This window comes from Lagenorhynchus albirostris, chromosome 11 (assembly GCF_949774975.1).
Source record: "Lagenorhynchus albirostris chromosome 11, mLagAlb1.1, whole genome shotgun sequence".
In the NCBI taxonomy this organism is placed as follows: Eukaryota; Metazoa; Chordata; class Mammalia; order Artiodactyla; family Delphinidae; genus Lagenorhynchus; species Lagenorhynchus albirostris.
Window position 1 is genome coordinate 37,679,343 of NC_083105.1, and position 24,341 is coordinate 37,703,683.

At 34.3% G+C, this 24,341-nt stretch overlaps 1 protein-coding gene across 1 annotated transcript in view; it reads left to right on the forward strand.

The window, feature by feature from the left end:
- Nucleotides 1–24,341, forward strand: part of PPFIA2 (PTPRF interacting protein alpha 2) — a 474,509-nt gene that overhangs the window by 435,827 nt on the left and 14,341 nt on the right. The window contains exons 25-30 of the mRNA XM_060165096.1: nucleotides 1,069–1,150; nucleotides 5,435–5,635; nucleotides 13,006–13,068; nucleotides 14,319–14,348; nucleotides 15,910–16,103; nucleotides 19,976–20,073. Coding sequence (XP_060021079.1) covers nucleotides 1,069–1,150; nucleotides 5,435–5,635; nucleotides 13,006–13,068; nucleotides 14,319–14,348; nucleotides 15,910–16,103; nucleotides 19,976–20,073 — 668 coding nt within the window. The remainder of the gene's footprint in view (nucleotides 1–1,068; nucleotides 1,151–5,434; nucleotides 5,636–13,005; nucleotides 13,069–14,318; nucleotides 14,349–15,909; nucleotides 16,104–19,975; nucleotides 20,074–24,341) is intronic.

Here is a 24,341-nt window from a genome sequence, read left to right on the forward strand (position 1 = left end):
GTGTTAAAAGACATTTTTATCATATATTTTAACATATTATAGTCCACCACAATAAACAATTAATCCGTTGGTAGTAGGAAATAATTAAATGCTTCATTTTGGAGTTCCTAAGCATGAAAGACACACAGTCAATATAAAGCAATATGTGTAAAAATGTGTGTGTAGGATCAATGCATCTAAGAAATAGAGAATATATTTTCCAATCTAGTCCTGGCCAGGTATATATCAATTTGAGTTTCAAAGAAAACAGAAACTTGCTATTTCAATCATGAGCGATCTGAAATTGGTTTTGTAGATGGATGTCAAGGGTCAGTAGTAGAAATAGTGATTAAAGATGCATTTGTCAAGGTTCTTTACAACTTTTTGTTATCAGAAACAACCATTTGTTGTCATTGAGATGTTTTGCTTTCATTAAAACCAGTAGTGATTATACATGGAAATAAGTGTACTATTGAATTTTACACCTTACATTGCTTTGTAGTGATGGAAGTCAATTTACCTCGGAGTTCTCTTCAAATGAGAAGTAATTTTGTAGTCTATACAAAAAGCTAACTCCTAAGATAGCCACCTGGACCCAGAGAGCATACTAAAATCAAGCATATCTCTTGAATGGGGCTAAAATGACCAACTTGATCTTCTGCCTCTATAAACAGGCATTTATCTACTACTGAAATAATAAGGGAAACAGGCAAGACAGATGGAAGAAGCCTCATTTAGATCCTGTAGTGCATGCCAGAACACGCATATGTGGGCCAGTTTCTTGTTTAAGGAATATGATATTTGCTGATAATAAAATTCAGCTTCTTAGTCCATTAACATTTAATGTTTGAATTTTAGTGAATAAGTGTTGGGGAAAATTATTTTTAGATGTCAGTGTTTCATTTCTAATAAAATCAATGGATGATTTGCATGTATTATTCAAAGGAAGAAGGATTTCTGTTATTTCTGTATTAACTCATAAAAAGCTTATAAAGGATTATTGGGTTTTTAAAAAATATTGTGATTAAAAATAATCACAGCCGTCTTTTCCCATATTACCTGACTAATAATCTTTGCTGTATACTTCAGGCATGAACTTCTAGAAGAAGCTCGGAGAAAGGGATTACCTTTTGCGCAGTGGGATGGGCCCACTGTAGTCGCGTGGTTAGAGGTAAGAGAGTTAAACCAGAAGGCTCTTAATCCAATCACTGCTAACTTGATAGTATTTTTAGAGACAAGTAAAGACCGGTTCCTGACATCCTAGTTTTCCAATAGTCTTGAATAACTTATAAAGAGAATATTTGCTTCATCTAGGGACCCATGGGCATTCTTGTGATTTTACTCTGATGTTTTCTTGCGATTGTGGCAGAAGGAAGCAGGCTGTGAGATAAAAGAAAGTTTTGGTAAATTCTATCTTCTTCATATCTAGAGTAAATCAAGAAACGGTTTTTGAGTGATACTTCCGTTGTTGCAAGAAAACACGTGTCCCAGTACATCAGTCCAGAGCCCTTCCTCATCAGCAGGTTAACAGAGAAGAGGCATCTCCATATATTTAACACTCTGTCTTATCCAAGATATTGCTGCCGTTCCTTTGCTTGTAGTATAATTCCTGAACCTAGTTCTTCAAGACTAGGGGCCAGCTAGATTTAGACATTTGGAGCTATGCAGAAGAAGATGCATTCCCTTATTCCCTTCTGTGTCTAGACTGAATGTTTTAATGAAACAAAAATTACATTCAGCATTTCCTGCATAACACAAGGGTCTGGAAAAGTGAGTTCATACTTGATCAGCTTGGAGGCAGCAGGAGCAGACCAGGACAGTGAACGAAGTACATATTTGACCACGAAGGGCCCCTTCATACCACTTATCAATAGTTTTCACTGCCCCTTCCATTCAGTTCTCTAGTGCGGGCTGTTGGTAGCTGCTAGGATATGCTGATGTCAAGGCAAAGAAGAATGCAGTCAGCCCTCCCTATCCATGGGTTCCCCATCGTGGATTCAACCAAACACGTTCAATCCGAGACAGAATCCGAGGATGATGAGCCTGTGTATACCGAGGCCCAACAGTAAGGGACTTGAGCATCTGCGGATTTTGGTATGGGGTGTCCTGGAGCCAATTTCCTGAGGGTACCAAGGGACTGACTGTATGAACTTTTCTTGCTTGGCAGAGGCAATTAAAACCCATTGTTTTAAAAGGTTTGGGATTATAAAGTTGTCCACCTTCATTATCATATCACATCCAGAGCTAATGAATTAATCAATAAGGAACAATCAAAACTCACTTGAGTGTAAAAAATAATAATATACAGATAAATATAACAACATGCTGCATTTTTTTCTTGGTCTGAGTGAAAGAAGGCTGTGTCTTGCTTTATTTTATTCTTTTATATCAGTCAGGGAATTTTTAGCTTATTAGTGATCAGAGCTGCTTCTTCCAAATATTTCTTTCAACTTACTATATTTTAAAAGTCAATTATAAGACAAAATGCTTAAGAAAGCCCACCTCAAAACTGAGAGCAAAAAAAAAAAAAAAAAAAAAAAAAACTGAGAGCAATTCTTTGTTCAGTTTCACTCCAGTAAAATGAGCTGCAGTTTGACAGAGAGTTAACTGCTGTTTCGGCAAGTGATGAACAAATCCTTTATATATTAAAAAAAAAAAAAAAACAGATTTACTGACATTAAGGGGCTAGGAAATGACAGGCAGTGAAGTTTGTGCTAATTAGAACTATCCTGAGCATGCAGAAATTGCTCATAATGTGCTCCGTAAAGTGACTTTATAAAATGACTTTATGCAGTGACTTCACAACTATTTACAGAGCACCTCTTTGGCACCTGACTTTGTTCTAGATGCTTCAAATGCACCTCTGAACAGAGTATGTATATGAAACATTGGTCCTCCTTGAGCTTATTTTCTTTCATGCGATGACAGATTGAGGAGTAAATGACACTGTATGTTAGAAGCTAAGTGCCATGGAAAAAAAAATAAGGCAAGGAATGGGGATAAAGAATGTCTGCTTGCTGTTCTGGGAAGGAGGGGAAGAGACATTCAGAGGGAAGGAGACATTTGAGTAAAGATTTAAAGTATGTGAGAGAGTAAGGCATGTGAAGATAGAGGGGACAAGCATTCAAATAGAGGGAGCAGCAGATGCAAAGGTCCTGAGGCAGAAAAAGGCCTGGGCTGTTTCCAGGGAACAACAAGGAAACCAGTGTTGCATAATAAGTGAAATTATACAATGGAATAAACAAGATGAATGAGGTGGGTGATCCAATGAATGAGGGCTCTTAACTTTCACCTCCTTTAGTATCTCCTTCAGTGCACAGCCCACTAAGAGTGATGTGAACAAATAAGTCTGATGCTTCACACACCATTTATCGACACCAAAAACTTTGTAGAAGTCTAATCAGGGATGACCTTGGTAACCATGTATTGGCAAGCATTTGGGTAATGTTAACCAGTGTGGAAATCCAAATATCTTAGCATAGAGGAGATGAAAAGAGGTGACAATCTTTAGGGTCCAGTGAAGGTATATTTAGATGTTTAGTTATTTTGAACAACTTGAGTTTACAAACTATGAAGTCAAGTCCCATCTTCTGTCGTAGCTAATCATGTCTGTCAAGGCAAGGTCAATTCCTTTGCCTAACCTGTAGGAGATACTATATTCAGTCATGCACTGTACCTATATCCCCTCTCTCCTTCTCTTATCTCAGTCAGGCCACATTGACTGAAAGATTTGACTTTTTGTGTTTCCTCTACAGAGGCAAGCAACCCTTTAATATGGCAGAATTTTTTAATTAAAAAAAAATCAGTGTTACCTATTATCATGTAACAAATTATCCCAACACTTAGCATTTATTTTCCTCCTGGCTTCTGTAGGTCAGGAATCTGGACATGGTTTAGCTACCGCCTCTGTTCAAAGTCTCTCACAAGGCTGCAAGCAAGGTGTCAGCCAGGACAGCAGTCATCTCAAGGCTTGACTTGGGGAAATCCAATTCCAAGCTGACTCAGTTCCTTGCTAGCTGTTGGCCAGAGACATCTGTTCCTTTCCATGTGGGCATCTCAAAGGACAACTCACAGCCCTGCAGCTGGCTTTCCCCAGAGCGAGAGCTCGGAGAAGACAGAGGGGGAGAGGACTGGCAGGAATGAAGCCACAGTCTTTTCATAACCTAATCTGGAAAGTCAGATCCCATCACTTTTATCATAGTCTTTTCATTACAATAAGTCACCAGGTCCAGCCCAAACTCAGAGGAAGAGGACAAGGGCAGGAATGTCAGGAAGTGAGATCATTGGGAGCCATCTTAGAAGCTGCGTAACACCAAGCCTTAGAAATAATAAAGCCGAATCCCTTCCATTTTACAAGTTGGGAAAATAAGGCTGAGGTTTAGAGGACTTGACTTGCCAATGACAAGGAAGGAATGAGAGCCCAAGCCTTCTGATTCTTGATCCAGAGCTCTTGGCATTGTATACTGATGATTTATAGGTTTTCTTCTCTTACTCTCTCACTTTTTCTCACTCTCATGCTCTCTCCTTTTACTGAATCTGTTCATATCAACAAATAAAATCAACAACAACAAAAAAAATCAGTATTTTGGCTGTTTAAAACCAAGATTTAAACTGCTCATTTGCATGTGCCTGTTTCTTACTCATAGCTAATGATGGAGGAGGGGTGGGCAGGATTAGAAAGAATATTCCTTATTTAAGTGTATGTAATTCAGATGCTACAACACAGTGCATTCACCCTGTGCTGCAGATAATATGCCAGGCATTATGCTGTGCTCATTGCACTACCAATTCAATTGTCTTTCCAGAACCTCACAGCAAAGCTGAAGAATCACAATCCCTAATTTCTAAAGCAATATTCATTTTGTAACTCTCTTTAGCTAATGTTTTCCAGATGTTTATAATGTTAGCCTCTTCCATTAGCCCAGCATTTCATTCTCCAAAAAGTATTTTCATATTTAGCATCTAATTGCGTTCATACACCTATAGGTAGAGAGATTGGAAATGTGGATTAGCCACATTAAAGCCTTTGATCAAAGGCACTCAGAATTCCAAAGGAGAGTTATAAACTGAAGTCGTTTATTAAACAAATGTTAATTGAGCCTTTACCAAACGCAGCTTGTAGCTGTTCTTGTCCTTAAACTCAAGAGGAGATTTGGTGAGGTGCAGCCATTATATGTATCCCTAATAATATAAATTAGTTGTTAAATTGCAGACCCTGAAGTCTACATTTCCAACCTTTGTTTCCATTACTGCCTAACTGGTTTTTTTGAATAAATTATTTAATGTCTTTGTGCATCTGTCTCTTCTGGGGAAAAAATAATAGCATCTCTTTCATGGGGTGTGGTAATAAATGAGTTCATACAAGTAAGATACTTAAAATAATGTTTAGCGCATAGACATTGTTAATGGTTAGCTATTATTATAACCTGGGTATGTATTTTTCCCTATCTAACAGCTCTGGTTGGGAATGCCTGCTTGGTATGTGGCAGCCTGCCGAGCCAATGTGAAGAGCGGTGCCATTATGTCTGCTTTATCAGACACTGAGATCCAGAGAGAAATTGGAATCAGCAATCCTCTGCATCGCTTAAAGCTCCGATTAGCAATCCAGGAGATGGTTTCCCTAACCAGTCCTTCAGCTCCTCCAACATCCAGAACTGTGAGTCCATTTGTGCTCCTTCCCTCTCCCAGTGCTGGGTGAATAGCAGCACCTCCAAGTCCACAGAGCAAAACTGTGGCAGCACACATTTCAATGTCAGCATGAATTATTCTGAGGAGATTTAGCTTGCTCTCCATTAACCTTGCTGCTACTTTTAATAGGTTTTCAACTGAGGAGCTGTGATTCCTATCAGACTTGAAGCCTGCAACCAAGATAGACTTTTGAGCTAGCCTCTAGACTAAAGTTTAGATTTTTCCCCCAAGCAACAAGACCAAGAGTTTACTCTTTTTCAGAATTTTTCTTTTTAATGTAATCCAGCATCTCAGGAGATGAGCAATAGGGCATTAGTACTTTTTGAAGATGTAATGCTAGACTCACTATTTCTTAAGCAGTTTTCATAATTATGAAAGTACCTTAGTATTTAATGTTTTATAAATATCAAGTGGATTATCTTCCTTCAAAACCTGTTTGCCTTTTATTTATAAATCCCTATTTCTCTCATAATTTCATCCCTATCTTAATATTAGGAAAGAACAAAATATCTAAAAAAAGGCATGCCAGATGACAAATTCAAACAGAGGAAAAACTCCCAAATAATATTCATTCTTTCTTTAGTCCTTTCCCAAATTATATCTTTTGCTGATAAAGGATATGGTTTCTGTTGTTAAATGGATTTTTCTGGTCCCATGTCTTATGCAAAATAATAAAATATGGAAGAATGAGGTAAGTTTGAATAGTGGGCAAAAGATAGAAAAGTGATATTACTTTATTTCAGTTTTCAGGCACAAAGCTAACTTGAGTATAAATTTTTACACATGGTCTTAAACACAGACCATAAATTAGAGAAATTTGCTTCATTTTTTTTTTTTTTTTTTTGCGGTACGCGGGCCTCTCATTGTTGTGGCCTCTCCCTTTGCGGAGCACAGGCTCCGGACGCGCAGGCTCAGCGGCCATGGCTCACGGGCCCAGCCGCTCCGCGGCATGTGGGATCTTCCCAGACTGGGGCACGAACCCGTGTCCCCTGCATCGGCAGGCGGACTCTCAACCACTGCGCCACCAGGGAAGCCCCCCCTTTTTATTACATATATTCTTGTATTCCTTCCCAGTGCACTAGATTCCAATGCTAGAAATACAAGGTCAAATCACCATTTGACCAATCACCATTTGACCAAGATCACCATTCTTCTCCAACTCATCCTTCATCTAATGATTCCTGCATGTTCTTCCTCTAAAGAGTTTTCACTAAGCCCCAAAGTCTGGGTTTTCTTCCCTTCCTGAGTTACTACTCCGTATACTTATAAAAGCTATTTTATAATTTTCTCTTCTTGATTCATCCCACACTAGGCCAAGCAAGTATATTATCAGGTTTTCCATAGTCCCCAGGCCTTAACTCAGTGCCTGGCAAATTGTAAATAGTCAGTAAATATGCATCTTAAAATGATGATTGTACAAGTCACTCTACTCACCATTATAGAGGATATGAGATATGTATGCCCTGATTACAGAGAGGGCAATCAAACTAAGAAAAGGAAGATATGTTCACCAGCAGGTTTAGTAGAAGATGACATAGTTTAATTCCTTAATGTGAGATAGAAGCAGAGTGCCGTGGAATTCAAAGGAAGGAGAAATCACTTCTGGTTGAATAAGGCTTCAAAGAGGAATTAACATTTGAAAGACAGGTAATATATTGTTAATTAATTATTAAAATTATTAATACTTTCACTATTAACTTTTTGATAGAGACCTTTTCATTCTATTTCTTTCTCATTTTATAAAATTGAATTATTTTCACATAATATTTTATTTTGTACTTTTAAAACTTAGTAATATAGCAGGAATATTTCCTCCATTTTATTAAGTATGCAATTGTAATATTTTTAATTGCAGCATAGCTCCTTAATGGAAATGCTGTAATTTATTTAACCAAGTCCCTAATATTGGACATTTTGCTTACTTAACAATTTTCTTTGTATTTTTAGTACCATAGTGGATAAGCAAGTAGTTATATTATTGCATTAACTGAACTGTAGTAATTTCCATAGCAATATTTGTATACAGGGCATTTATATTCTTATTACTTTTGAACCTTAATTGTCAAATTGTATTGTATAGTCCTTTTTTTCCTTTGTCAATGTTAATGATTACATTGCTTAAATTTACATTTTAGAAATTACTAGTAAAGTTAAATTTTTTCATATACTTATTTATTTTAGCATTTAAATAAATTACCTATTCATAACCTTTTTCATTTTTCTATAGGATTATAGGAATATTCATTTTTTTACTAATGTGTAAAAGCTCTTTATTCACAGAAGACATATGTCCTTTGCTAAATATTGATGCAAGTTTCATAAGAGATAAGTTGTCTCTATTTGCTTTAAAAATAATCTACTGAGTGCTTTTTATTTCTTTTATTTCATCTACATGGAAGCATTTACTTGTTTCTAATATAGTTCAAATATGATTTGCTTTGCAAAAAAACTACATGTGAATTTCTAGGAATTAATCCACTGCATAAAGTGAAGCTGAAAACATTTTAAAGTCATCACCTAAAATTATATATTAGGATTCACACTTTGAAAATTCAAAAGGAGTTGGTTTGTTTTTTTTTTATTTTTTGTTTTTTTTAAGAAATGTTATCATGTCTTCTAGAACACTGCACATAGTTCTGATCCTACAAGATTTTCCATGTGTTTAGGTTTGGGTTTGGTTTCTAAGAAAGATGTATCATTGTTCATTCACTCAAGTTCTAAGAGGAAAAAACAAGATACTTAGATTTTTTCTTTTTAAACTGAACAGAACTCTCCCTCCTTTTCTGTCTAGACGAAATGGGCTAACATTAGAAAATTCTAATGTTTACATTTATTATTATTATATTATTTACATTTATTATATCTTTGGGCCAGCCCTAATCTTCCAGCTTTCTGTTTCCTCTTCCTAAGCTACAGTTACTGTAGAAGGCCTCTTACAAAATAGAATAGAGATGGAGATATCTATCAGGTAATTGAAATATTTGGTTAAAGAGGTGTGTCATAAAGAATAAATAAATACTTTAAATATTTTATCTTAAGTAAAAATATGTAAATGTTCAGGCATTTGCAAATTTAGATGAAACCCTAGGACTTTTCTTTGAGTATAATTCCAATGCCTGGAGTTTCACATTATGTTTATTTGATAACTTCATCCATTAAACATCTTCAATTTTTAAAATTTGAGTTTCTTTTTAAAGTGATAACTTGAAGATACTTGAAAAGCTATGTGAGCACAGAATTCTCCTGGAAATTTACAACTTCTTCCCCAGACTTTGCTGAAGTTGTATCTCACTGACAATGTGCTTTAAGATTTACCTTTATCTGGTCTTTCCAAATAATTCAACTTAGTGTTCATACATGAGCCAAGTTTATTTAATTTTGGCTCTATGTGATATTTATTTAAATTGCCTAATTTTTTAAAAAGTGCAGTGGAAGTAGACAGGTTTGGGAACAAATATAAATGATCTTTAGTAAACATAGAATTCAGCAAATTTGAGCAGACATGTAAGGCATAAGATAGGCTTCAGCACAATGTATGGGGAAAATAGCATTTATTAAACTAAAGATTTACTTGGGTAGAGATTGTTTAATGAAAATTCTAGTGAAATTGTAGTAACAGCCAACATCAGTGGAGTACTTACTAAGTGTCAGTCCCTGTTCTAAGTGTTCTACATGCAATAACTCATTTGAGCCTCAGGATAATGCTATGAGATGGGTACTTTTTGACATCTATTTTACAAATGGGAAAAACTGATGAACAGAGAGGTTAAATGACTTGTCTAAGGTCACACCCCAGGTTGTTTTGCCCCATAGTCTATGCTCCTAACAAGTGTACTCTCCTGCTTCTTGAACTCTACCAGTTTTCCTTCTTCTTTGCAACATTCTTCCAGTCTACTTTGGTTCCACTTTTCATTATTACTAACCTCCTAAGCCTCAACCTTTAATATAAATAAGGTGAAATATAATTGTGTAAAACTAGTCTTATTATAATGAGAAATATTTCTCTTCTTATGGTGAGACATATCAATTCAGATAAGGGAAAAATGTGGATCTAGGCCATTTTGAAAGTGAAAAGTAAATTTCAAATTAATTTAGTTTGTAATTCAATTATAAAATAAAAAATTCTTCAAAATGACTTATGTAGTAACAGAAGTTACTTCTAGCTAGATAAAGTTTAGGATTATTCTGAGGTCTGGCTGGTTTACTTATTTTGTATTTCTGACAGCAAGAGAATTATTTTCCTCCAATTAATTTTCATGAGTTATCCCTTAAACTCATTTTTTCCTTAAACTCATTTTAATATTAATTTTTATATCATAATTCTGTCCTAAATGATTTAATTAGTTAAGTGCTTTAATTCTCAACATCCTTTAGGAATTTTCCTACTAGATCTCATTTGATAATACTATCTGAATACTCTACTCCATCTGGACTAAAGTGAGGCCAGCAAGGCACCTCAAATAAAATTGAATGAGGCACTCACTGTCAGTACCGACCTTGCACTTGCATGATCCTGAAAGTGAGTGCTTCTTTAAATGTAGCCCCCTTGACACCTCACCTACCTCATCCTAGTCCCAGCCCTGTATCAGAATATATTACATCATAATTTTAAATTATTTGTATTTTTTCTAGTATGAGTATGCAGTTTTAGTCTACTTAATGGATGTAGATTCTAAAATTTAGAGAGGTTTAGGAAATGTCCTGGGTAGTTACTGAGAAGTGGCACTGCTAGAACTCAAGCCTCTTGATTATAATTTGGTAAATTTCCAGATAGTTAAAATTTTAGAAATCATTTGCTAGACTCAAATGGTATTCGCCACAAAAAAAAAAAAAAAGAAGAAGAAGAAGAAGAAAAAAAGTCTACTGGTTTGCATTCTCCAGCTCAGATACTGGGGGTTGCAGCGTGGACTGATGTAAATGATTTTCAGCGGCTCTCAGAAAACCACAACCAAATTATATGATACTTGTCCTTTATGCTTTTCCAAGCTACTTTTTGCATTGTCTTTATCCTTGGACCCAAGGCACCAGAGTCCCTTGGTTGCTCAAAGCGTCCCACTCTAGCTATTCTCTAAGATGTGCTCAGACACACACATGCTCTGAAACACTCATGCTCTAAAGCACCCTTTTATGACTTACCCTGTTGAAAGTTCCATCTTTTAAACTGGTGGTAAAAAGAAATAAATCTGAATAATTGACTTACTACACATGGGTTTGCTTATAAAATAAACTTGTTAAAACCTCAACTAATGCCTAACTGATTGGGTTGTTTAGAAGTCATTTTATGGATTACTTTACAAGACTCTAGAGCAGGCAGTGCTTCTCAGAAGTAAAACTGCAGAGCATAAGTGAACAGCTAACTTACAACTTCAGAAAGTTTCGCAACCATATTTTAGAAAATTGCCCTGGATATATACTCATGTTGCATGTAAAGATACAGATAAAGCCATAGCTTGCAGAGTCCTACTCACCCCAGAATATGGTGATAGACTGGCAAATATAGACTTTAACCTGTGAAAGAGATTATACATGTATGTATTCTAGTATGAAATAATACTGGTCAAGTTTCTTATAGAAGGAGGGAGATATTCATTGTTTGGATTCACAATCAAGGTCGAATCCTTAGAAATCATTGTAAAACAATCTGGCTTAAATGAATTTCCTCTCAGGTAACCATCACTGAAGCTCACGTTAAACAGTATAGCCACTCAGGCAAAACACTGTTGTCACTGGGTGTAAAGGGAATGTGACAGATGATTGCAAAATTATTTTTAGCATAGTACACGGCTCAAAAATTCAGTAAAAGCAATTTCTGCCAAATGATTTAATGATTCATATATTCATACACAACTTTCTCTTTATAATGAGCACCATTCCTGGAACCTAGGGATAGAAGGGAGGGGCATTTAATGACATGGATGGCTGCTGTATTCTCAGTATATTTTACAGATGTGCACGCTTTTATCTTTTAGGAAAAAATTCATATATGCTCAAAATTCCAAAATGGTAGGAGAATGAGAATTCTTTACATATATATGATGCTTATCCTTTGAGATTTTATGCCCATATGATTTATTATAAATATTTACTACTCAAATCTGTTTTGTTACACAACTATATATGTGAGTAACTCTCTTATACATGAGATTTATCTTATGTCAAATTATATTCATCAATTTAGTTTATATGTAGTTATTTTAAAAATTATATTAAATTACATTATTTATGATAGAAAATAAGTCAACATGGTACTATGTGTTGGTAGAAAAGGCAAGAGAGAATTATGGTGATGACTTACGTCGGGGTATCAACTTTGCTACTTCCAATTCTTTGAAACTAGACCCCTTCCAAAACAAGTAACAAGCAATACATAAGATTAAATTCCACTGTAACTATAGAATTGATGTGCTTGGACAACATTGAAATGTTCATAAATATTTCCCAGTAAAATGGTGGAATTTGATGGGAGGTGGTTCCCAGTGATCTGTATGTTACTAAGTGGACTTTGGTCTAGAAATTGTATGTATTAATACTTCAGTGTATAAAACAAACATCATGGGTTGTTTTATTTAGAAGGCAAATGAGACTTCATAATAGAATAATGCCTGCTAGAGGGAAAATTTCCTTTTACATCTATAATAGTGAAGGATACTGCTAAAAAATTAGGAAACCTAGGTTTTGTGACTTCTGACAATATTTAATGGAAAAATACCTATTATTAACTCCAAAATAGCATTTCTCTTCTTTTTTCTCTATAAGAATATAGGAAAACAACATATTTACTGAACTGTAAAAGGAAGCGGTCATTTGGGAAAAGCTGATATTGGTTTCCACACAGTTTATGATAGAGCTTTCAGCTTTGTATTTACAACCAGTTTTCTCTTTCCAAGGACTTTGAAGAATTAAAACTTTGTGAACAAAATATAGGTAATAACACAACAAAATACATGTGCCTTTGTTTACTGAAGAAAAAAATAAAAATATTCTTCTACAGATCAAATTTATTCAGTTCTCCATGATTACAAAAAGTGGATCCAATAGCCGCATACCACTGAAATGCAAATTTTGATTAAGCCTTTTTCCTGATTAGTAATTACAGAAGTATCATTTTAAATCTATCACATGTGAGCTTCACAGCATGCCTCTTTCTATTTAATCTTTTGAAGTAGAAGAAAAAGACAGCTATGAGAAACTAGCAATGCTGTCTCTTGTGCATGCTATAGAAGCAAGAGCATGGTCGTGTTACTGTGGTACCATTAACTTACAGTGGTGCTGCGTTTCTTCTTTACCACTGCTTCCCTCCCATGGATCCCACTGCTTCCCTCTGGGCCTCCTCACTAGCCTTCAGGCAACGTTTGGGTGACCCATGAAGAAATGGAAAATCTTGCAGCTCCAGCAAAAACGGTTAGTCTTTACAGCTTTGTTGAACATGAAGAAAGTTATTTTGCTGCTATTTGGATGGAAAAGCTATTTTGTTTGTGTAGATCAGAGTAAATGGGGTATGTTTACATAGTAATATGCAATGATAACTAACATTTTTCATTATGGTTTTATTTCACTGACCCTAGACATTTTTAAATGGAGCCGTACTAGATTGGCATAATGTGGTTAATATAAGAGTTTGTAACATGCAAACAATAATCAAGAATTTAATGACACTTATTTATACATTTTGCAACATTGGAAAGTTTTGATAACAAATATCACTTAAAATTGAACATATTCACAGGTAATGCATGTTACCAAGCCCAATTAAATTTGTAATAGAATGTGTAGATTGAATACTCATTTTAAATATAATTATTTAGTTTCTTGTACTTTACCATTCTGAAATACAGAGCTTCCTCCTCCCACCCGCATGCAAAGTGTTCATTTAGTATTAAAAGCACAGACTTAAAAAATTCATCGTGACTCATTGTAATTGTCAGCTTTTAAAAATATATTACATATAATCATTTCTCATTTAAAGTAACAAAGTTGGGCATGCCATGCATTTTATTATGAGCAACTTATTTTTAATTTAATGTCCTTTTAATTTTATTCCTCTTTGAAAAATTGATTATCTAGTTTCTGATGAAAAAAATGCCAATGTTGTGTGCTAATTACATTTTTAGTTTGTTGTGCTTGGTCTTTTCTTGTTTAGCTTTGTTTGTTGTTGATTCTTACTGAAACCCATTCGATTACCACAAAGTTTTGTTAGAAGGATGCAGTTACTTTGTCCACTCCATTAATTTACTTTATATAAGATTTATCCATCATATGTATGTATACACATTTATGTATCGTATATTTGTATGTATATAATCAGAAATTTTTGTCATAACTTATTACATTTGTAAAATCCCACACTTTTAAGAATTAGAAAAGGTTTGGAATGACCAGATCAAATGTATCATGAAAATTCCATATGTTGTATGTGTGTGCATTTAATTAGAATAAATTAGAAACTGTGTAGGTGCCTTTTTAGTTGCCCTTGAACTGCTCTATTGATTACTGTGGATCTGAATAAGGATCTGTGTACTTATTTGTCTGTGTCTTAATTAACATTTTTAATAACAAAGCAATTTTGCTTCTACTAGAAAAAATTCACTGTATTAATTTGAGATTAATTTATCTTTATCTGCTTTATTAATCATTTCCTGCTGCTAACACAGAAAGAATCTGAGGAAGGAAGCTGGGCCCAGGTAGGAAATTCATGTGCTTTAAAACAATATCATTTAGTAGGCTATAAGGATATAAAGTAAGAAAATTGTATGTCATAATATTATAAGTCTTCACTTAGCTTAAGATTAGGCTAATCATGTATTTGACTTTATTATGTTGAATACTATAAGGTCTTTTAAAATCACCATATTTTGCAAAGAAGATGATCATCATTTTATACCTGGCCTCTTTTGAAAGGAAAATTTCATTTCTCCTTTAAAAGAATGAACTATAACTTAAATTTCTTGGAAATCACCCCTGAATATATTTAATCAGGAATCATTTATGTTGGTTGTAAGCAGGGAGGGGAGATTTCAAAAAACTTATTTGGAATCACCTATTCTTTAAAGTATAATGGAAAGTGTGTGAGAAATGGAGTTGGAGGGACATGTGTTAGCCTTGCGACTACACGTCAGAAGTCACTCCCATTTATTGAGATGGCATATGAGCTAAGCATCTGTACTTTGAACAAACATATATGCTTGCAAGGAAGCTGTTCCTTTTTCAACATTTCTGCATGTTTATTACTAAAAGAATTAATGTGTGTTATAGGTAATGTGATTCAAACTTTGACTGTAAGAAAAATTTTTGTAGTTATTACTAGGACCTACATTTAAACATTGAGTAAATTAGGGTTGCATTAGGTTTTTATTTTAGTGAGAATTTCATTTTTTAAGAACACACAAAATAAAGGGAACACCTAGATTTTCATTAGAAATACATGTTATAATTGTGAATTTGTTGTTTGATAAGGAACTAAATAGAAGACATTGTCAAATTAATAGAGATTAATAGTTTTTTTTTTAAAATTGCTTTAGAGATGATGGTTGATTTTGGTTTTCATTTTGGCTTTTAAGAACAGTGGTAAGATCAGTTCATATTGTTATATTAAAGAATTAGATTGTCTTAGAGTTTGATCATGCTCTGCTTCTTTAAGTGCAGAGTCTGTATTGATTGATATCTATGAAAGACTGCATCAATTTTTATAGAATACGGGCTGCATGCCTCCCTAGGTAACAACAATGGCCACATAAAGCTTCAGCATTCTCTCTCTCTAGCCTTGTGCCTCCTTTCTCTATTCATTTACTGAGGTTTCTATTTTGACATCAAGATTTGCCATTACACCATGGCAATGGTAATAGTAGCATTGAAGAGAAGGAAATGGTGGCGTATTGGCTAACAGATAAAAATAAAATAAGTTGAATTAAATAAATCTATCAATACAAAGAAAGGATCTTTAAGCTCAGCATTTGTATTATATCATTCATTTTAGCTTTTGAATTAAAATGCATATTTGTATAAAATGTAATTCCTTTTGAGCAAAACAAAGTGAACCTAATCATTCTCTTTAGGCAAGGACCTTGATACATGTACCCAGAGTTCCACTTTGTACCAAAATAAATATTTAGAGGCTAAATATTATTTCTACTTTGTTTCAATATACCATAGGAATTAAATATCAATTATAATGATAGCCCATACCCTCCAATTACCGTCTCATTTTATTGGCTAAGAAACTTGACTGCTATAAAACAATTCTAGTGTCCGGTTTTCCTACAGACCCTGGCATATGGAGATATGAACCACGAGTGGATTGGAAACGAATGGCTTCCCAGCCTGGGGTTACCTCAATACAGAAGTTATTTTATGGAATGCTTGGTAGATGCAAGAATGTTAGATCACCTAACAAAAAAAGATCTCCGTGTCCATTTAAAAATGGTGGATAGTTTCCATCGGTACGTTTTTTCCAAAAAGTAATTAAAGTGAAAAATAAATAACTGTGTATATTACTAGAACATAAAGATATTTAAGAAATATAGAATATGTGCTCTTTGAAACATCTGTGTACATCAACTTGGCAAAGTATCTTTATGCAACAAATTGCAGGGACTATCTAATGTAGAGCTGGGTGCATATTACATGCCCAAAGTTTATGGAACTGGAGAGTACAAAATTCTCATACAGCATAGATCTTTTTTTCCCCTGTATCTGTAGGAAATTTCATGTTTGTGATTTGTATCTATATATGTTTTAATATTAGAAAATTATTTATTAAGAATAAAATCATCAGTCTCAACTATATATGGAGTTATAAATTATATAACTTAGGGATATACTAGAAAAAAATTTGAGAAGGAATTCCCTTCTGAAGAAAATTTTTGTTTTTGTGTAAACCTTTTAGTGCTTTTGCTTATTTGTACATTAATTTTCAGGAAAAAAAATACTGAATGGGTTATGAGACATTGGTAAGAGCACAGATAAATGAAAGGCAAATGAAAATTAGTTTTTCAAGTTGCTTATCATCTAGGGAGTAAAAAAATGGTTGTTATAATGCCATGTCATAAATGTTATGTTGTAGCCTGATCTCTTTGTAGGTTATCTGCAGAATCTGTATTATGATTATTTTATATACAGTTAGTTATTATAATAAATTAATAAATATAAATCTAGACAATTTGGGAAACTGTGTTCACATCCTGTCCAACATTTAATTAGTGATGGAAATTAAAATGGTATAAAAATCATATAGGTTAATGACTAAAGTTAGGATAAAGAGATAATAATTGAGATTCTTCAGTCAAATTTATCAAAATGTTTTGAATCTTAACACAGTTGTTTACACTGTTGGATTAAATTTAGTAGAGATAAATATAACATCGTTTTTAAAAACCATTAAAATGCTGGATGGGGAATTCATGATTTAAAAGCAGTTCAAGTGAAAAAGATGTGATTTATAGCTGACACAAAAATCTCAGTTCTGGTTAATGGCTTGACAGGGCATATTTAGACTGTGTTTATTGGCAGGCACAATAAAAGTCCTATCATGTGGTGAGATAACAATAAGAAACTGTATAAATTTATGGACATTAAATTGTTTTTGATAAAGTGGTAAAAATCTGGGGGAAAGGAAGGAATTAAAGAAATTTAGCTTGGATAAGGGAAGACTTTAGATAAGTTTTCTTATGTTTTAATATTATGTGATAGAGTAATATTTGCTGTCTTGAACATGTGCTTTTCTAGTACAAATAGGTATAGATAATAGGGTGAGTGATTTATGTTCAACAGAAAATACAACTTTGTATCACTCTCAATTGCTCTATAGTACACACGTTGTGAGGTAGTGAGTTCCCTGTCACTGAACATTTAGGGCCTCAAATTTTGTGTGGTTGCAATAGACTTTTAAATATTAGAATTTTTGATGACACACTTGTGCCTGTTTTCTATTCTTCACTGGATCAACTTTTAATTGCTTTATTATTATAGTAGAAATGATGCATCCAGAGATCAAGTTTTCTTTTTTAAAAAATAAAAATTACTCAAATGGCAGGGTTCTTGTTTGTTCTGGGAAATACACAAGCTTCATCTTTATGCTATGCTTAGCTCTGACTTAAAGCAAGAAATACTTTACTGCATATGGCATCCCATTGTCTTTACAGCCCAGTTTTCCATCTGACAAGACATTGTTGTAACAACATATATCCTTTTTATAGCACAATTTTACATTACATACAAAAATTGGGCAGAAGTTAGGCAAGACCCAGTGGTTTAACCTCAAGCTGGCTAATGTCTATGATGGTTTTTACATCAGTATTATCTGGTATTCCACTGAATTAGTTTGCTTGGGCTAGCATGACAAAATAACATAGATGGGTGGCTTAAACAACAGAAATTTATTTTCTCAAAGTTCTGGAATCTAGAAAACAAAGATCAAGGTGTCAGCATTATTGGTTTCTTCTCCTTGGCTTGCAGATAGCTGCCTTCTCACTGTGTCCTCACATCGTCTTTCCTGTGTGTGTGTACTTCCCAGGTTTCTCTGTGTGTCCAAATTTCCTCTTATAAGGACACCAGTCATACTGGATTAAGGCATACCCTGATGATCTGATTTTAACTTAATTACCTCTTTTAAGACCCAGTCTCCCATCACAGTCACATTCTGAAGTATTGGGCATTAGGGCTTCGTTGTAAGAATTTGGGGAAACACAGTTTATCCCATAACAGCAATTAATGCAGATTTCTTTCCATTTTCCTCTGATTCTGAAATATTTGAACTCAGCATTGTTCTTATTAAAATGCAGGGCTTAGAAATGAATCCAGCACTTAAGAGTAGCCTGGCCAATGTGTATGTCTAAATTTGTCTATAATTCTAAACATTTAAGAAATCACTAATATTCAGTGCTGTTTGTTCTTGAGGCCTAGAGGTTCTTTTTACCTATTATACTCTTCCACATCCTTTATATATAATATCAGTAAGTCTTCTTTCTTCTCTCTGAACATCTCTGGTTTCTAGATTTTCTTTTCATGCTTTTCTTTGTCCTTAGTGGGACCTTTATTTTGACGGCATTTCTTCTTCAACTAATTTCCCTGTCCCCTAGAATTACCTATTTTCCCCAACTCTTGTGTTACTTCCAGATTATTCTCTCTTAAACCAAAACCTTTTATTGTCATTTTTATCCTCCTGTGAAAATTGTCCAATAATTTTTTATCACCTTGATGTGTTACACTTACTCTGAATGCAAACTTTCCTTAATGTAACCCCATTCTCCATATAAAATCTTATTCCTCCTAACTTCCTGGCATAGATCTTCACTGTGGACAGAGGATCTTTCACCACACATTTAACATTTCATCAGCCATCCTATGTTCATGGTGTTCCATATCCTTTACTAACCCTCCCTTTGCCTGATCCTTTAAGGATCAGTCAGTTTTCTGCTCTTCCACAATATCCTTTCCACATAGAGTTTCAATATCTGCTGACTTGTTCCTTTCACATATTTCTGTATCACTTAGAGTTGGTGGCTATTCATTTTGATATTTGGTTCTGTATGTTATCACTTAACTCATTCATCATTTTATTATTTATTTATAAATTTATTTATTTATTTATTATTTTTGGCTGCGTTGTGTCTTCGTTGCTGTGCTCAGGCTTTCTCTAGTTGTGATGAGCGGGGGCTACTCTGTTGTGGTGTGCAGGCTTCTTATTGTGGTGGCTTCTCTCATTGCAGAGCACGGGCTCTAGGTGTGCGGGCTTCAGTAGTTGTGGCACGTGGGCTCAGTAGTTGTGGCTCATAGGCTCTAGAGCGCAGGCTCAGTAGTTGTGGTGCATGGGCTTAGTTGTTCCGTGGCATGTGCGATCTTCCCGGACCAGGACTCAAACCTGTGTCATTCTTAACCACTGTGCCACCAGAGAAGCCCTCATTCATGTTTTTATATTATTTTTCTCATCAGCTAAAAAGAAGAGTATCCCTTTCTTATAATTTCCTTCTTGTCTCCATAATAGTGACTCTTTTCAAAGGAGTAAAATGTTCCTTTGTCTTCAAACAATGTTGAAATAGCCTAATGGAAAACAAAGACATGTGGATGAACAGCATAATCCAAGATTAATTTTAAGACTATGGTTATTTTATTTTGAAAATATTTTTTTTTTACCCCTTAGAAACACTGTGTACTTAGAATAACTATAATTTTAATTCCCTCCAATTCTAAAGGATTTAATTACAAATGGAATTTTTTAACCTGTTGCCTGAAGAAGTAGCGCATAGTGTTGACTATGCTTAATCATCTACTGAGTAAACTAAATGTGTTTTCTCCTTTAAAAAAAAAATAACAGAACAAGTTTACAATATGGAATTATGTGCTTAAAGAGGTTGAATTATGACCGAAAAGAACTAGAAAGAAGACGAGAAGCAAGCCAACATGAAATAAAAGGTAATATGTCTTTCTTTCATATCAAATGCCTTTTTTTTTCTGGGATTTTTAGCTTTCACTTTTATGAACCTAAAATGCTGTATGCATTACAGTTGTCATTAAGTAACGTAAGTATTCAGCTAGAAGAGTGTCATCATTATTTCTTTTTCATTACTTTTCTGATTAAAACTCAGAAAAGGATATCATCACTTTATAAGATAGATATCCCACTTGGGGAATATTCTTGATTTTCTGAATTGAGATTTATTCCTCTGAACCTATTACTTATATATTCTGTTTATCGTAAACATGCCTCCACATAGATAGTTTTGTCAGACTTTTAATAGAACATTCTCATTATGATTCAGAGAAACATGGTATATAATTTATTTATAGCAGTTTATCCCTGGTTTGCATCATTTGAATTCTATTTCAGTGACCAGATATTTTATTTTTGTAATATAGTTGTTGAAATTATACAGGGATTTTTATATAGAAGTTACAGAGGGAATTTTCCCCTATAAATGAGACTAGTCCATTAATAATTTTAGCTAGGAATGATTTTAGAAACATTACTAACTGCTGCAACTATTGTTTGTACAAACCAATAAGACACTTCCTATAACAGACTTTAGAAAAGTACTGCATTTAGTAATTAACTCTTTAAATGTTGAGCAGTACCTTAATATACAGGGGAAATAATTGTTTAAAAAGAACATGTTAGACTTTATACTTGTTAGAGACCACTTTATTTTTATTATTGTTGTTGTTGAAGGAAAATTTAATGATTAGGTATAAGATATAAATATCTATGGGACTTTTATGGGCAAAAATCATAAGCCCTTTTACGTCTATTTATACTTTTTAATGGAAAAAAGTCTCAAATTTTTTGAAGAAAATTTTGAGTAGAAGCAAAATAAACTCCTTATATTTCTGTTTACCATTACCCAGGAGTTGATACATGGAAGCATTTCATCAAATTCAATAAGTGTTTGTACATTAATTGTTCAAAGTTAGGCACGAGTCTGTTTATTGTCATCTTCACTGCCTTTAGGGCTTACCTTAGACATGAAAATAGTATATATTACATGTTACCCTTCCTTCCCATATTAAAGTTTAGCACTGTTTTATTCTTTCAGATCACCTATCTTAGACTTCTGTAATTTTCATTTGTGATAAATATTGTCAGAAATCACTTTTATCTTTGGCAGTTCTTGGACAGTACATTAGTTAGAGTGGAATGGGTTTGAATGCCTGTGAAGGTGATTGATTAAAAGTATTTTTCTATATATGGTTCATTGGAGAGTAGACAGACACACAATGGATTTCTTGTAACACTTCATTTGACTCATTACCTAGGAGCAAGAAAGTGTTCTTCCATTATCAAAATTGGGTTATTTGATTTCACTTTATTTTGGGTACCCAGGAAATTGCAAGTTGTTTTTAGAGCACTGCTGTTCAGTTGAATTGAAATTTGGGAGCTAATTGGCCAAATAAAGACACCAAAAGGAAGTCTGTGCTTGACCTAACAGAGATGTTTTAGCACACAAATAGATTTTACCCGTGGGATACCTGTTTCTGGTTTTCTTTTCTGAAGCATTTTTTCCAATTAGATTTTATTATGCTTGGTCTCATCACATGAAATGCTTCTTATGTAGACAGATGATTTGGCACTACATCAAATATTATATTAGTATTTGGCAATTGCTAGTTAGAGTGTAGCTCTGAGAAAAGCTGCCAGGATTCACTATGATTATACACAGGCAACTCCATGTGTGATGTAGCTGTGAGTGAGATCATAAATAGCCCATTTCCTGTAACTGATCTGATGACATTTACAGGAATAACTCTTGACTGTGACTAGGGGTCTCTGTTATTATCTGAAGTGTTAATTAACCTGGACCTTAATGAACAGCTTTCTGAAGTGAAGACACCATGTGAATATCAAAATCTATAAGCATTTAATTTGTTGCTAGGAAACAGTCAACACTGATCTCTAGACATTTATTGTTTAGGTCAAGAGGATCCTTACAAAGCTTTAAAGTCAGAGCATAAAATTTGCTTGGAAACAGATTTATAGAAAGGGATCTGATTTACAAAATGAAAAGAAAAACAAAACTGTGTTGTTCTGAAGAAGAGAGTTTGGTATTACTGTCTTATTTACCTTTACCCTGTAAATAAATGGATTATTTTATACTTATTATTTCATGAATAACTACAGATATGGCAATGGAATTTTTGGTAGACGTATATTTGCAGAAATATGGTAACTACAAAATATGTCATAGGCTATCAAAATACAAATCCAGCTCCAGAAAAGAACAAATACTTCCTATTTGCAAATCCATTTAGTGTAAAGAAAACTCTACATTTTTGTTGAACTATTGTCCCATTTTTTTTATTTTTATTTTTTTAAGGGCTTCAAATGCTTGGCTTTTTATTTACTTATTTATTTATTTATTTATATTTGGCTGTGTTGGGTCTTCATTTCTGTGCAAGGGCTTTCTCTAGTTGTGGCAAGCGGGGGCCACTCTTCATCGCATTGCGCGGGCCTCTCACTATTGTGGCCTCTCTTGTTGCGGAGCACAGGCTCCAGACGCGCAGGCTCAGTAGTTGTGGCTCACGGGGCTAGTTGCTCCGCGGCATGTGGGATCTTCCCAGACCAGGGCTCAAACCCGTGTCCCCTGCATTAGCAGGCAAATTCTCAACCACTGCGCCACCAGGGAAGCCCCCATTAGTTTTTTAAATGTTGCATTAAGTAAAAATAATTGGAGAACTGTTACTGCCAACCATACATACCATACATACCTACCCAACTTTTGAAGTGCAAGTGTGGTATAACCAGTAGTTAGAACTAATCGGTTGCTATCAACAGCAGCTGACTAATGTAACCAAAATATAATGCCAACCAACTTACATCCTGTTTTCTGAGGTCTAATGCCTCAATGGAAAAACTAATGAATGCTCAGAGGAAAACATATACTTTAGGACTGACCAGGGAGACCCAGTGAATATATATATAATATAAAATTTCCATAGATAGTAAGGATTATTACCAAAGTACTTTGCTTTGCTGAAGACATGGGGAAAGAAAGAGCTGAAACTCTGAGGGAGACGATAAACATCCTACTTCCTGAAGAAATTCATTCTTTGGCTGGAGCAGGATATAGTAATGCGATTGTGGAAAGTGGGCATTTTGAGTCTTTCCTCACATGTTTCTCATTAAACCAAATCCAAAGAGAGACTTAGGGCCTTTCTTTTGAAATAAAATTGTTCAAGCCACAATAGGAGTTAAGTAGAGGTATGTGAGGTATATATACCTTCCAGATTCATATGCAAATGCTTTACCACCACCATGGATTGGTAGAGACAAAAAGAGTACAAATTAATCTCAGGAATCTCCACTTCTGACTATAATGGAATACGTTAAATCAACCAAGAACAAGTAGAAAAACTAGATCAATCAATAAACAGCTGTTTGAAGGCAGCAGAAAGCAATTAAGACACCCGAGCCTTGAGAGGCCATGATCTTGAGAAAAAGAGAAATGTGTTGAGAGGTAAGCCTGGTCATTCTCTGCTGCTTTTCCCTGTCTTACAGAACAGGGGAGGGAACATTGTAATTTAGAGGTGCCAAAGCTGCCAGGTCTTGAGGAACCAAGAACCTGGAGAAACAGAAAATAAGTAAGCCTGACACTTTATGCAAAGTTCCTCTTGAGGCATTTTTCAGTCATAAAGTCAGGGATTTATATATATATATATATATATATATATATATATATATACACAAACACACACATATATACATATATATATGTATATATATATAAAACATGTCAAATAATGGGGCAAAATGAGGAAAACCAAAAGGAATAAAACAGAAAATATAAATATATCCACAAGTGACCCTGGATGATTTTTTTTCAGACATGGACTTTAAAACAATTGTGATTAATGTGTTAAGAAAATAGGTGACAAAATGGAAAATTTTTAATAAAGAGCTAGAATCAATATGTTAAGAAATGATTAAATGGAAATTTTAAGAAGCAGAAAGTTTAAACTGAAACTAATAATGAAATAAAAGATATATCAGTTGAAAATATCTGGCCTGAAACGTGAAAAGAAACAAAAGGATGAGTGATACAAAACAGATCATTAGAGACACTGGACACAGGGAGGAGTCTAGTATAGGTGTAATTGGAATCCCAGAAAGAGAGATAAGAGAGAATGAGGAAGAAGCAATAGTTGAAAAGATACTGGTGGATATATATATATATATATATATATATATA